This window comes from Triticum dicoccoides, chromosome 7B (genome assembly GCF_002162155.2).
Source record: "Triticum dicoccoides isolate Atlit2015 ecotype Zavitan chromosome 7B, WEW_v2.0, whole genome shotgun sequence".
Taxonomy (NCBI): domain Eukaryota; kingdom Viridiplantae; phylum Streptophyta; class Magnoliopsida; order Poales; family Poaceae; genus Triticum; species Triticum dicoccoides.
Genome location: NC_041393.1, coordinates 696,528,953 through 696,543,453, shown reverse-complemented (window position 1 = coordinate 696,543,453; position 14,501 = coordinate 696,528,953). Strand labels below are relative to the sequence as shown.

The 14,501-nt window shown below is 45.9% G+C and overlaps 2 protein-coding genes across 3 annotated transcripts; one reads left to right on the top strand and one right to left on the bottom strand.

The window, feature by feature from the left end:
* Window positions 1-1,841: 1,841 nt before the first annotated feature.
* Window positions 1,842-3,355, bottom strand: LOC119336169 (red chlorophyll catabolite reductase). Its single transcript, XM_037608183.1, has 2 exons — window positions 2,911-3,355; window positions 1,842-2,624 (listed from the first exon to the last, which is right to left on the bottom strand). The coding sequence occupies exons 1-2, from the start codon at window positions 3,292-3,294 to the stop codon at window positions 2,007-2,009; spliced, it is 1,002 nt and encodes a 333-aa protein (XP_037464080.1). The 5' UTR covers window positions 3,295-3,355; the 3' UTR covers window positions 1,842-2,006.
* A 72-nt stretch (window positions 3,356-3,427) lies between these two features.
* Window positions 3,428-12,796, top strand: LOC119336170 (probable calcium-binding protein CML8). Of its 2 annotated transcripts, XM_037608185.1 has the most exons (13): window positions 3,428-3,624; window positions 3,723-3,886; window positions 4,055-4,190; window positions 4,297-4,346; window positions 4,436-4,503; window positions 4,760-4,858; window positions 5,095-5,154; window positions 5,256-5,326; window positions 5,600-5,696; window positions 11,632-11,819; window positions 11,965-12,145; window positions 12,240-12,342; window positions 12,452-12,734. In XM_037608185.1, the coding sequence occupies exons 1-13, from the start codon at window positions 3,560-3,562 to the stop codon at window positions 12,520-12,522; spliced, it is 1,353 nt and encodes a 450-aa protein (XP_037464082.1). In that variant the 5' UTR covers window positions 3,428-3,559; the 3' UTR covers window positions 12,523-12,734. The 2 variants fall into 2 exon arrangements, with proteins under 2 accessions (XP_037464082.1, XP_037464081.1); XM_037608184.1 differs by lacking the exons at window positions 3,428-3,624; window positions 3,723-3,886; window positions 4,055-4,190; ... (4 more) ...; window positions 5,256-5,326; window positions 5,600-5,696 and adding an exon at window positions 11,193-11,438 and having other exon boundaries at window positions 12,452-12,796.
* The last annotated feature ends 1,705 nt before the right edge of the window (window positions 12,797-14,501 follow it).

Sequence of the window (14,501 nt, the reverse complement as noted above, 5' to 3'; positions counted from 1 at the left end):
AACTAGAACAATTCAAGAGATTCCACATGTGAAGCCAATCTTGTTTTATAATGTGCAAGTTAAGTAGTATGGATTATGTTGAACTTGTGATAAGCATAATAACATAGTCGCTCCGTAAAAAAAAGACCATTTAGATCACTATACAGAGAGAGTACAAGACAAAATGATCTTTCGATGTTGCTCTTGGTGCAAGAGTTGTTGTTCAAACCAATCTAATTAACTTGTGGGACACTATTGTTTTTCTGATAGATACAAAAATGAAAAGTTAACACTTCAATTGATCAATTTTTTATTTTCTGAAATGACAAATTGTTTTAATGAGAACATCATTTCCATGATATAAAGATTATAGTGGTTATCATAAAAATGTCAGAATAGATATCGGTAGACAATCCCGAAAAAAGTAAGGGTGATCTCGTACCCTAGCCGCCGGCTCGGTAACCCTCCTCTATCTTATCCCGTTGCCTCTTTGGCGAAGGGAGCAGTGGGACCTACTCCTTTTGTTGTTCTTTATTCTTGTAGGTTTTTGTTCCCCTTAATTTTTAGTTCTTTGGCTGCATTGGCGAGGAGGTGGCGGCGATGACGCATTGGGGGTAAAGTCTCCGCGGCCTCTCCCTACCTCTACGACATCTGATCCAACGTGGATGAAGGGCCTATGAGGATAGGCATTACCAAATCTGTTGGCTCTCTTCATGTCTTGCTAGTTCGTGTGTCATGCAAGGAAGCAGTTGGGTGGGTCGTGCGGCGGCTTCGACCTCTAGTTTTCAATTTGTTTTGTGGCAAGTTTGTCCAGCCCTGCTTTGGACCGGGCTGAAGAATTGCAAGCCTGTGCTACGCCGTGTGATGCCCCAACCGATGTTCCTTCAACCGTCACTATATCTCATTTCTAGTGGCAAGTGACTATTACGGTCTTCAGAGCCTGGTATGGCAATGACATTTGTAGGTGTCTGTTTCTCTTACTGCTAGTTTGGTGTAATGTTCGAGCTCCCATGTGCGGCTTACAATTGAAGAAAGAAGACTGCCAATATGGTTTGTGATGTAATTCAAATTTGTGTTGGTTTTTTTGTGCATTGTTGTCCTTATATATTGTATTGTCTACCTTTTTCCATATAATTTATAGATATTTTATTAGTTAATGTTTTACTTGATAATTTTCAGATACAGGACGCTCGTTGGTGTATTTCCTCAAAATAAAATAAGATGTCAATAGACATAGAATGAGGTCACAAGTTCGTGGTTAAAAAAAAGGTTGAGGCCACACATCCTGCTGTAGTGACACTTGTATCCTGTTGTACCGACACTTGTAAGTGCTTCTTGTGCACTCTTTAGCGAATGAGACAATTGATTCAATTTTTTATTCCCAAGTTTTACACCCAGTTGGTGACGGACCTCATGCCAACCTGAAAGCACTTCTCTCTCTCTCTCTAAAAAGCTGAAATTCTTTCGAGGAAATTTGTGCGGCAAATTTGCAGTGCAGAAACATTCTCATGTACAGAACTTCCAACCACATATCTATCAAGAGTAGAAGTATGAGCAACAAATTGTAAAGGAATATCCACAAAGTGACTTTGCACCTCCTTTGCTCAATGTTTTTCCATCAGTTGTTTTGCTGATATACTGTTTTATAGTACCTTAAGAAAAGTCTGATAGACCCCACACACAAAAAAAATCTGATAGGATAATGTTTGCTTTTCACAGTCACAGATCAGTCGGCACGTAGACAAGTATGAAAGCGAAAGGAATGTGTAGCTCCAAGAAACCTTGCCTAACCTCTGTACAGTTGCTACCCAAAACTGCAGTCTGCAGATCACCACATGTGAGGCCTCAAGGGTCGTTCCATATGCAAGAAAAAGATGAAGATATTGCTCGTGTTGGCAAATTATCATCACATCATTCAGTTCAGCGATTCCGACAATACGGACTGCAGATTAGAAACATTTTCCACCAAATAACTATTTACATTCCCATTGGCTTGTAATCTAAAGTCACATTTCTACTTCTCAATGCTAGGCGTCTTGTACCCCAAAGGCCTTACGAATTTCAGCGATGACGCGGCCGGACACGTCGGGGCCAAACATCCTCGGCAAATTTGCGGTCAGGTCGACCTCGATCGACTTTGATCTCACAGTTCGGTCCCTCTTGACCATGATCTCCCTCTCGCCCTCTTCCATTTCCGAGGTGCCAACGGCGCAAGTATCAAGCCAAATCTGAAGAACCGCCTTCACAACTGACGCAAGATGACCCTGCACTATCTCCTCCAAGACACTCTCCCCTCCTTGCCCACAGTCAATGGTGAAGAACACCGCCGTCGGAGAGAACGCGCTGCGCACGAAGAGGGACGGCGAAAGGTACGGGCGGGCTTGCGGCAATTCTTCGATGATTTTGCGTTGCTTGTCCACCTCAGTATTTTCATAGTACTTCTCGATGTACTCCGGGTGGAGCGCGAGGTCTTTCCGTGGCAGCAGGTCCAGAAGCACGACCATTGAAGTTGGGCTGCCCTGTATGAACTCCATGACGAAATGCGGCGCGTCCGTCGAGGCGTTCAGGTTGATGAAGAGAGACGTGATGTCGATCGCGCCATTTGGGACTTTGCAGTGAAGCGACGACTGCAGCATGAAATCGATCTGTAGACAAGAAAGAACACTTGAATTGTAACTGTTGTTCCTTGCTGCTGTTATATGATCACAAGGAGCAAACAAAATAAGCAAAATAACTTCAATGTCTACTCTCTGTTCGATTGGTGTGTTGTCATCAGAGAGCAAATTCCTACGAATTCTAGTCGAGCCGTGGTGAATTTCTATTCTGTGAGTGAGATCTACGTAGCTAAGAACAGCTGCTACGAGTTGCTCGCGAGAGAAAAATGGGCGCCAAGTAAGTAAATCACGCGATCGCGGGGACGAGGGGAAGTACCGAGGAGCCGGGCGCGCCGTGGCGCACGTCCAGGGAGACGAGGGCGGTCCCGTCGCCGTTGCGGAACTCGGCGACGTCGGCGGGCACGGCCGAGGGCAGCAGCCGGGCGCCCAGCCGCGCCTCCGCCTCTCCCGCCACGGCCCGCGCCACCTCCCGGTGCGCCACGGACGGCATGCCCGCCGGCTCCGCCGGGCCGGCCGACGCGCGCAGGGCGCTCGACGTTTTGCCCCTGAGCGTAGAAGCCGCGCGGGGGAGCCGGAGCGCGCCGCGAGGGAGGCGGGAGACGGCGGGGAGCGCCGCCGTGGAGACGGAGACGGAGGCGCGGGCAGGGGCGGCCGCGGTCGCTGGCGGCGCGCGGAGGCCGTGATCTGGCCGGAGCAGCATGGCAAGCGACCGCGTGGACAGCGACGAGGCGTGGAATGGGAGTAGTAAGCAGAGGTGTGCGGTCTCCAGCCACTGGATGGGCAGAGAACGAAGGTGGGGCAGGGTTAATGCCAACGAGTCACCGCGTGTCCGTGGCGTGGAGTAGGCGGGTAACCGTGCCGTGCTATCAGGATAACGTTTCCTCGTTGCCGGGGGGAAGCTCTCTCGTGTCCTCCTCTGCTCTTCCTCGACGAGAGTGAGGCCGGCCACCGGCGACAGGGCGGCCATGGCGGCGGCGCTTCTCTCCCCGGCCTCTCCCCTCCCTCGCTCCTCCTCCGCGGCCCATCCCAGGTACTTATCGTTCCATCCACACACATCCTGTGTACATCCCCTTGTTCCACGGCCGACATAGCTCTTGTTCTGCGTGCTGATTCTTGGGAACTCTGTAGGAGCAAGGGCGCGGCTGGTGCAGCAGCAGGGTGCGCTCCGCCGTCCAGGAGGAGGGCCGTCTCGTGCTCGTGCGCGCCCGATTCGTGGAGCCGCGGGCTGGAGAGGAGGCAGCTCGTGCTCTCCGGCCTCGTCTCCTCCTTTGCAATCGCCCTCCCGATTACAGGTGGGGATACTCAGTTCACTCACGATCTCTCCTAAGTTGTAGATTTTCTTGTCCTCGGATTTATTCGTGGACTGTGGATGGCATTGTGAGCGTCTTCACATTGTGATGATGGTTTGTGATACTGTTTTTCCTTTCTGATGTGAAAGTACTTTGGTCATGCTCATCCAGTAGTAGAATCGTGCGCTGCTGCCACTGAGGTTGAGCTTGACGACGGCGTGAAGATGGCCATGCTGGTAGATGAGACCAACGCCTACTCTTTTCTCTACCCGGTTCAGCTGCCAGGGAAGAAAACCTCCTTCAGATGGTACTTATTTTACCAGTCCCCTGTCTGACACTTCCTATGAAACATGATTTCTTTACATGCTCTGCTTCCTATGAAACATGTTCTGTTTACATGCTCTGCTTTCCAGGGTGGAGTCCAGGAAATCGGAGCGATATTCCTCTGCGGCGCCACTATCTCGTGAGTAGACCCCGGTATAGCAATGGGACATTTTTCAGAGTCCTCCTCTGTGGTTTGAAAGGGAGGTGAAGCTGACAAACTCTTTGCAGCTGATGCAAGGCAACGCATCGTATCGGAGCGCCTTGACATGATCAACAATGCTGTCATCTCAGTCTCGGTAATTACTAAAATACTATCTGGTACTAATAGATGCCCAAATTTGTAATGTGCTTGGTTTTTTGCTCTGTGCTTGGTTGTGGTAATGCAATGGGATTCTGTTAGCAATTTGGTTTTAATATATTGTTATTGGTGGTTTAGTGCAAGATGCTGTTTGAACAGATTTTGTAGATGTTTTTGTGCCGGTTGAGCTCCAAAAAGTACAATACATTGAGCAATAATGCAGCACAATGATGCTCATCCGTTTTCTGGTGCAGATCGGGCCGCCAAGCTCACGCTTTCTACCTTCGAAAGACAAGACCACTTGGGCTGCAAAGAATGTCGCTGATTGCGTTTTGTCTGACAAGTCTTCATTGGTAATTATTCTTGTTTTTATGTAAATGAAAATGGTCTCTTTCTTTTTGTATAGAGCAATCACATACCATATTTATTTCAGAAGATTTTTTTTCTAGCTTAACTTATCGTCCTTTTCACATATTGGTATAGCTATAAATAGCAAAGTTCAACCAAAAGGATGGCCAGTTTAGATACTTACACATACACCTATGGTCAAATGTTTATTTTGTGACACACTACATCCCTCCCTTTGCAGAAGGTAACAACAACCCAGCGAATGGCAGAGAGTTCTGTCCTTGATGCACACACTGCAGATGTAAGCTCTGGCCACTTTTGTCGGTGACCTCATGATGATTGTAGTCATCCTTTATCTTCTGGAGTTGACATGCATCTGGCACATACTAAATTTTTTGTTAGGTTGATGGAGAGCCATACTGGTACTATGAATACATTGTTCGCAAATCACCAACAAAATCGGTAAGCTTTTCGTCACCTATATTTATTTATTTTGAGGAATTTGCCACCTATATATTTCATAAAAAAAACATACATCTACAAAAATAAGGGACAAAAATTTGCGTCATAATACTTTCTGAAGCATTGTGTTAACTGCTTGATGGTGAGTTGGTGGTGAGATTGTGCAAGAACATAAGGTAACCTGTTATCTTTGTTGTCTCAGGCACCAGAACCTAATCTGTTTCGGCACAATGTAGCATGTACTGCTGAGCGAGACGGTATTGTTTTATCTTTGCTTTCTTTAGTCCCTTATATTTACAGGATGGCTTGTTCACTCCCGTTTTTGCACTAGGTTTTCTCTACTCGTTAAATGCCTCCACTCTCAGCAAGCAGTGGGAATCTGTAAGTTCTACACTGTTTCTGATAGTTTCTATTTATGTTATTACAAAAAAATAGTATGCGTGGGTTCCTTTTATTATTTTCATTAAACAGAAACACCTATTTTTATTTGAACATATCTTATGTAATTTCATCTTCTTGCCAACGATTAAGCCTCTCTTTAAACGCAGATGGGACCATTGCTACAGAAAGCTGTGGCATCCTTTCACCTCCTCCCCCCAACAGAGAAATATGTGCCTCCTTACCAGGATCCATGGAGGTTTTGGTGATGTGACCGTTCTTCATGCATTGTTGGCGATCCAACGACTTCAAGTTTTGGCCACGTTTCTTGTAATAGATGCTTCAGTATCACCTTCAGGTCTACGGAACGAATTCTAGATGCTTTAGCTTTTGCCAATCTACTACAAATTGGTTGTTCTTAGTAAATTAAATGGCAAACGTACCCGACGGCAAAGAATGCAACCACCGCCATTTCTGCCGAAAACCCTTACTACTTTATTCCACTGAGAAAAAATGCATCGCGTGACAGCCAATATGTAGTGCAGTTTAACGCAGACGTGGTGAAAATAGTCATTGCAATTTAATCGCATAATTAGTTGATTACATATCATCTTATGATCGCGTGTTAGGATCTTACTAGTCAGCATTAAGTTTCTTCTCAGTGTAACAATTTACATTTTGACAGCTTCAATTCTTTTAGCTGTTTGCATGTCTCCTCTCGTTTATAAAACTGTATTTGAATAATTACATGATTAAATTGATCGGGTCTCTTTATCCCGCCTGCCTGGAATTCGATGGAACTTGGGCTAGGAATTCAAAATTGGTAGAGGATCCGCCCAACCACCCACCCCTCTATCCACATACACACGCAACTCAGCCTCCGCCTTAGTTGTTCAAATCCTAGCCAACGAGAAGAAGAAGACGATGACGACTATTTAAACGTTACAACCAATCAATGGGCCCAATTTGGGCTTGCAAGCCACTGGGAAGTCTTTTGGGCTGTTGCCCAACAACTGTACTTGAATTGCTGTTGTCGACAACGTCATCTTCAGGTGCAGTGCTCTGAACTGCATCTTCAGTGTTGCTTCCTTCAGGTTCGCTGGCATCCCCCATCCGTTGAGAAATGGCTTGACCCCAAGCTGTGGCACGAGAAACTGTTGTTTGAGTGAGTCTAGATCTTCCCAGGTAGCTTCATCAAGCGATGAATCACTCCATTGAATCAACCCTTGGGTGATCATGCGTCTACCTTTCTGGTGCTCAGGCACCTATAGAGAAGTATTAATTAGGAGAAGGAATCATACTGCGAGCAGGACAATCAGGATGGACAACCCTGTTTAGCTGTGAGACATAAAAAACAGGATGGATTTTGCTGCCAGGAGGTAATTCCAATTTGTATGCAACTCCTCCAATTTTGTCAAGGATCTTGTAGGGACCAAAGTACTTGAAGGCCAATTTGTGGTTAGCCCTGTGCACAACAGAGGATTGTACATGCAGTTGTAGTTTCAAGAAGACTTACTCTCCTACAGCAAAAGCTCTTTCAGTTCTGTTTTTGTCAGCCATCTGCTTCATCCTTTGCTGAACTCTAAGTAAAAGTTGTCTGACAGAATCTACTATGACCTGCCTGCCATGCAACCACTGTTGGATATGTACAGGAGCAACAGTATCAGAAGAAGTGATACCGAAATACCTGGGAGGGTGCCCATATAAGACCTCATATGGTGATTTGCCCACTGCTGAATGCCAGTTTGTATTGTACCAAAACTCACACATTGACAACCATTTGCTCCTTTTGGGTGGATGAGAGTTGATGAAACTTCTCAAGTAGCACTCCACTTGCTGGTTAACTCTCTTAGCCTGACCATCAATGGCAGGATGATAAGCAGAACTCATGTTTAACTGAGTGCCAGTTCTATGAATTAAAGTTTGACAGAAGGTGCTAGTGAATATAGGGTCCCTATCTGACACAATGTATTCAGGCATCCCATGCAGTTTATAAACATTGTCTAGAAAAACTTTAGCTACCTTCTATGCAGAAAAAGGATGTTTCAAAGCCATGAAGTGGCCATACTTTGTAAATTTGTCAATGACCAACAATGCAATCAAATTGGCAGAACACTGGTAAACCAGTAATGAAATCCACAGTGACAGTTTCTCATGCTTTACTAGGGACTGGCAAGGGAGAGAGAAGACCTGGGTATTTTACTCTTTCTGGTTTAGCTTGTTGGCAAGTAACACATGATTGCACCTTGTTCTTGATAAAACCCTTCATGCCAGACCACCTTAACAGAGAATGGATCATGTTATAAGTAACGGGAAATCCAAAGTGGCCACCAACATGACTGTCATGGAAGGCAGAAAAGATTTTATCCTACAACTCCTTATTATTATGAATCAAAATATAGTTCTTGTATCTAATCAAGCCTTGAAGCACTGATAATGAGGTTTAACAGATGGATTGACTCACAATTGCTGCAATATTTCAGTGGCCTTGTCATCTTGAGAATAACTGGCCACAATTTCTTCCATCCACACAGGTTGTGCTCTGACAGAGCAGCTGCAGCAGAATTATCAACCCCCTTTTTATGATAATTTAGACCCATTAGTTTTGTAAAATCTTTTTGTTGCCAAACTGTATGTAACTTTTGATTCTGCAAATGCACTAAGCTCTTCTGGCCAGTTCTAATAGTAAACTGCTAGATTGAAAGTAGGACCTCCACTGTTCAACTCCTAACAAGATGGCCATATATTCTTTTTCATAAACTGATAATGCTATGTTCTTAGGGCCCAAGGACTTACTGACATAAGCTAATGGATGACCATCATGCATTAAAACATCTCCAATGCCCACTTCACAAGCATTAGTCTCTACGAGAAAAGGTTTGTCAAATTGAGGCAAGGCTAGCATTGGGGCTTCCACAAGTGCTTGTTTCAAGGTGTTAAATATTGTTTCAGTCACTATGGTCCAAAGAAATGAATTTCCTTTTTTGAGTAGCTATGACAAGGGCTTGTTGATGATACCATAGTGCTTAATGAACATCCTGTAGTACCCAGTAAGACCAAGAAATCCTGTCACCTCCTTAACATTAGTAGGAGTGGGCTATTTTGCCACTGCTTGCACCTTACTAGGGTCAGTAGCCACACCTTCAACTCTGATAGTATGCCCCAGATAAGAAATTTGTTGTTGGGCAAAAGCACATGTAGATAATTCGATTTTCCATTGGTATGCTTGGAGTAAAGATAACACCAGCTTAATATGCAACAAATGTTCTGCACAAGTTTTGCCAAAGACTAAGATATCATCGAAAAACACCAAGGTTGTTTTCCTGTTAACTAGTGACAAGGTAGTGTTCAAAACTCCTTGGAATGTACCAGGATCCCCACTAACTCCAAAAGCCATCAATTTGAACTCATACTATCCAATGTAAGTTTGAAATGTTGTCTTGTAGTCCTCCCTTGGAGCTAATATTATCTGTTGATAACCTGCCTTAAGGTCTAACTTGGTAAACCAGGATGCTCCTGAGAGCTCATCAATAACTGGCAAGGGAAATTTTCTTTTGATAGTTATAGCATTTAGCATCATGTAATCAATCTCTAATCCCCATTCCCCTCCCTTTTTTGACTAACATAACTTGAGAAGAAAATGGACTTCTACTAACTCTGATCATTCTAGACTACAATAATTCCTCAATCTGTTTCTCTAATTCATCCTTTAGATGTGGCACAATCCTGTAAGGTCTCATAGCAATAGGTCTTTCCCCTGGTGTTAATGGAATTTTGTGATCACAGTGTCTTCTTGGAGGTAGTTCCTTTGGAGTGCCAAATACATTAGCAAGTTCTTCAATGATCTGTTGCATTTCAAGAGGAGCTAGAGTCTGTTACTCAACCTGTATAGCACACACAGAACACAAAAACGGTCCTTTGATTGGTCCAAGAGACCCTTGTGTGTGGCTTCATGTCACCTTCACTGAGTTGTTGTAGTACTCCACAATTCTCCCCAAAAAATGGTCCTTTGATTGGTTCATTCCAACCGTTGCATCCATGGAGATGTTCATGCAAGCATAGCATAAAGCAACATCTTCAACTTGGTTGTAGTCGCAAGTTCTAATCCTTGGTTGCTTCATGCTTGATTGGGTCCGGTCTCCATTGGATCATCAAACTCATCTTTGACCACCCCCTCAAGTTCATCCTCTTCGGCTACTTGATGATCCCACACCGAATCATAATTGTGATCATCAAGCCCAAGCGTACGAGAGGACTCAAAAGACGCCAAGAATTCGGCTATGTTCATCTCCACACTACGACAACAACAACAACAAACTCCATCATCCATTGGCCACCAACAATCACCGCAAAATGCATCGGCCAAAATATTTTTTTTTTACCTAGTAGGCATATTTTGGTAGGCATTTCATCAAGCACTTGGCGATCGTGGCCCTTGTTGCCGGCTACTGCGGCCAGACACGCCGGAGCACTGGCCGTAGGGATGGTCGGAGATGAGGGGTCGGAGTGGCTTTTTTCTTATTCTTCTTCACCGCCTCCTTGGCGACAGGGGACAACGGGGCGACCATCGGTTTCGTTCGCTTGCCGTCGCCGGGAGCAGCGGGAGGGTGGCCTATCGTCGCCGAAAAGGTAGTGGCCACCCCGGAGGTGGCAGCCGGTGTACTGAACGAGACAAGATTTTTGATCCCCAACCTTTTTTTGTCGCGAGCGATTGCGGGGGTGTGGTTTGCGGCGGTGACGGCTGATGGGGTGGCGGAAGGGTCTTGGCTCCCCATTCCGGTCGGTGCAGTGGTCATCGGTGGCGATGGCGGTGCGTGAGGAGGCGGCGGCAGGAATGGCGACGCAGTGCGGGGCTGAGTGTTTTTAGGCGCCCCGAAGAGAAATCCGGCCGAGGAGTAAAAATGTTACTCATCTAGGATTTAGGACTTTAGGTCCGATTTAGAGGAGTAAACTTCAAAATTTTACTCTTCTATAGCCTTTAAGGGTATCGGCTAGAGATGCTCTGACACATATCCCATGCCAAATGACACATCTCAGATTTGCAGAGCATATGTGATCGGGAGCCATTTGGCTCTATGGAGATTGATTTTTCTTTTATGATTAAAAGATGCAAAATGCTTGAAATAAAAGGGCATCTTGCAAAGAATGCTGGAGTGGGCCCACTCCAGCATTTATTTATATATTAAATAAATGCTGGAGTGGGCCCTGTTAGAAAGTGGCGAATACGGATTTTTTTTGCTCATAGTCAGCTGCAGCTACACTACGAAGAACCTGTCGCCGTCAGAATCAAATGGCAAACAGTAGCCAATTAATAATACATCTACTTTGCAAAATAGAACAATCATACACTCTTGACTGTTGAGTCTTGAGCCGTCCAGCGGTCACGGTCGCCTGTTGGGGGCAGCCCGTTCCGTGTCCGGGCCGTAAAAGCGACACAACAGGTATGGCGCCATCGTTTCACGCAACACGAAACAGCCACTGAAACCCGGAAAAGCATGTGCCAAACCTGCACGCCAGTCCGTCACCTGTGCTCTCGAAATCTAATGATCCCCTTTCTGTGAGCGCTTTCTTCAGAATTCCCCTCTCTACTTTCCTCTCTCTTTGGCTCGTGGAAAGAAGACGACCCAACCCGATCATTCTCCCACTTTCTCCAAGAAAAGGAAGAAAGGGAGTCTTAAGAAAGGACGAGATAGAAGGTGCTCGGGAGAAACCTCTGCTCTGCTCTGCTTCCTCCCCTCCAAAATGGTGCGCAGATGAACTGCTGGAAAACTTACTTTTGATTGCCGAATTTTCTCTCGCTGATTAGTTCCTGCTCCTCTTCGCTGCTGCTTTTGATTGATTACCGATGATGTATAGGAAAGAAAGAATTCAGTTACTCCATTGGAGAGTAGTACGTCCGCTGAGCTGAGCTGAGCTCTGCTTTTTGTTTGGCATGTAGACGAGCTACTTCAGAGGGCAGCGGCAGGAGCCTTCATGGGATGATCCCCGGCCCGGTTATCGGAGGGACAGGGGCGGGCGCAAGCGGCTGACGGCGCAGAAGAGGAAGGAGATCAAGGAGGCCTTCGATCTCTTCGACACCGATGGCTCCGGCACCATTGATGCAAGGGAGCTCAACGTTGCAATGAGGTACGTACTACTGACTACCCTTCTTACTTGATTCCAGCGTCGTCAGAAACCTGTGCCTTTGAATTTTGATTGCGACTCAGCGAGTGAGTCCATCATCTGATCTGATTGTGTGCCTTGATGTGTTGATATGTTTGTTGATTTGCAGAGCGCTGGGGTTTGAGATGACGCCGGAGCAGATCCAGCAGATGATCGCGGAGGTGGACAAGGACGGCAGCGGCACGATCGACCTGGACGAGTTCATACACATGATGACGGACAAGATGGGCGAGAGGGACGCCAGGGACGAGCTCCACAAGGCCTTCCGGATCATCGACCAGGACGCCAACGTACGAACGCACGCACGCACTCTAGCTGCTCTCATGGCTCATGACCACAATTCTTTGATCTCTCCGACTGCTAATACATGAATATCATCCGCAGGGGAAGATATCGGACATGGACATCCAGCGCCTGGCCATCGAGGCCGGCGAGCACTTCACGCTCGACGAGGTCAGAGAGATGATCCAGGCCGCCGACGAAAACGGTGCGTGGCTCCGTGCAGACTGCACTGCCCATCTCTCTGAACTTCAGTTTTCCACGTTTCCTGCCGTCTACGTTGCTTACGCTGGCTCGATCGGATCATGCTTGTGCAGGTGACGGCGAGGTCGACATGGAGGAGTTTATGAAGATGATGAAGCGGACAGGCTTCGGCACTGGATTCTAGAACAGAGCAGAGGACAAGCTGAATGAACCGACATAATTCGCGGGTTGTACTTACTTGTACATGTACCTACTCGATCGTGCTGCATACGTACATGTAGTCACAAATGTTTGCACCTGGGATTTCTTTTGCTAGGTGTTTGCGTACATGTACCAAAATTACCTGGCGCCGACAAGTGGTGCCGTTCTGCTCCCAAAAAGCAATGTGTTTGCTTATCTCATCAGTACTTGGGAATGTAAATGATATCACTATTAGTCTAATATCTTATATTAATCTATAGAGATACTAAACTCCCATGATTTGAACTTGAAGCGCTGTGGTGCTTTGGGGGTTGTGGGGTCGCTAAGGGCCCCGCATGGAAGGGTATGTGCTACGTATTACGTTTTATTTCTTATTCTCTTTTTTCACATTCTTATTCATGAGAAAATTTGTGATTATTAAAAATATTTTTTAAAAAAAATTAACATTTTGTTCAGATTCATTATTATTTATTAAATTCGTGGATATTTTCAAGTTCACGGTCATTTTGATGTTTGTGAACATTTTAAATTTGAAACCTTATTTATTTTGTGAATATTTTTTGAAATTCAAGAACTTTTTTTTCTAAAATCAATGATTTTTAAATTTACAACATTTTTTAAATCCTTGAAAATCTTTTAATTAAACTAACACTTGCAAATAAAAAAAGATAACCAATTATTATAGAGCTGGCAGTAGGACGAGTGGAAAAAGAAGCTAAGCAACCGAGAGCTTTATGGGGCGGCCCATATGCAAGTGCTATAGCACCAATTCCACGGTTTTGACGTGGTATAGGAGCTCCCAAGAGGCCCAAATACCACCAACGACTGATATCGAGGTCGAAACATGTAAATACATCATAACCACAGACAACTCCACTCTCCTCGCGAAACAAATATTGTCTGCAGAGGCAACCTGACATGAGATATACGAACGAGAAAAAACACCACCAAACATAACTAAAGCACAAGCCAACAAGGATAACATCCAAACAAAACAACCGATCACAATAATCTACCAGGTACAAAAGAGTTAATCATGTGTGTGAAGAATGGCGCTCCGAAGCGTGCGTTAGCCTCTAGTTTTACATGATACCACAATTTCCTGATGAAGAAAGTTTTTACCCCGTCACCACTACCCTTTTCTATAAAGTATTTTCCTACCAAACAATAAAACTATGTTCTCACTTCCTCGTCAATACCCCCTCCCGCGCTAAAGTGGGATTGGGCGTGGTGCAGCAAGAAGCAACTCTGCATGGGTCAGTTGAGGACTTACTTGGTAGGCTACATCGAGCCCAACCAGGCCCACACGGTGCAAAAATTGGGCATTTGGTAGGCTCAGTTGCATGTGTTTCTCGGCCCTGACAGAACTTAAAGCAACTCTGTGCCAGGCTGAGTGAGGAATGGCCGATTCGACAGTTTTTGCGAACCAAGATCGCTTGAGCCACACGTAGCTCTTGCTTGCATGCATTGGGAAGCGTAGGAGACAATGGGACGTCTCAAAACCCCTCCTCTCTCTTCTGTCACCACTCACTCCCATTCACACCACACTGCATCACTCTCTCTAACACCGCCCCTTCGTGTTCAACCACGACATCCCACTCCCATGCTAGCCGGCAGCAACCCCATCCAACACTGTGGGTGGCCAACATGGCCTGACAAGGCATTGACCTCTTGTCAGCTATCCCGGCCCCCTCCCCCATCTATGCCAGATCGCATTCAGCGGCCACTGACCCACCATCAGCAGTGTGGGGAAGCACGTCGGTTGCAACGGCGATGGCTACAGGAAGCCCATTGCCAGTGCGGCGGGCAAGGCATGGGTGTTGTTGTTGTGCCTTACAGACGGATGTTGCAGACTGTTCGCATCGCTTGGACCGGCATGAATGCAGCACCCAAAGCGGAGGCAGGGTTGGAGAGGACACATGGGAGAGGGTTTTGGGTGGGACCCCATTGTCGAACGCGTAC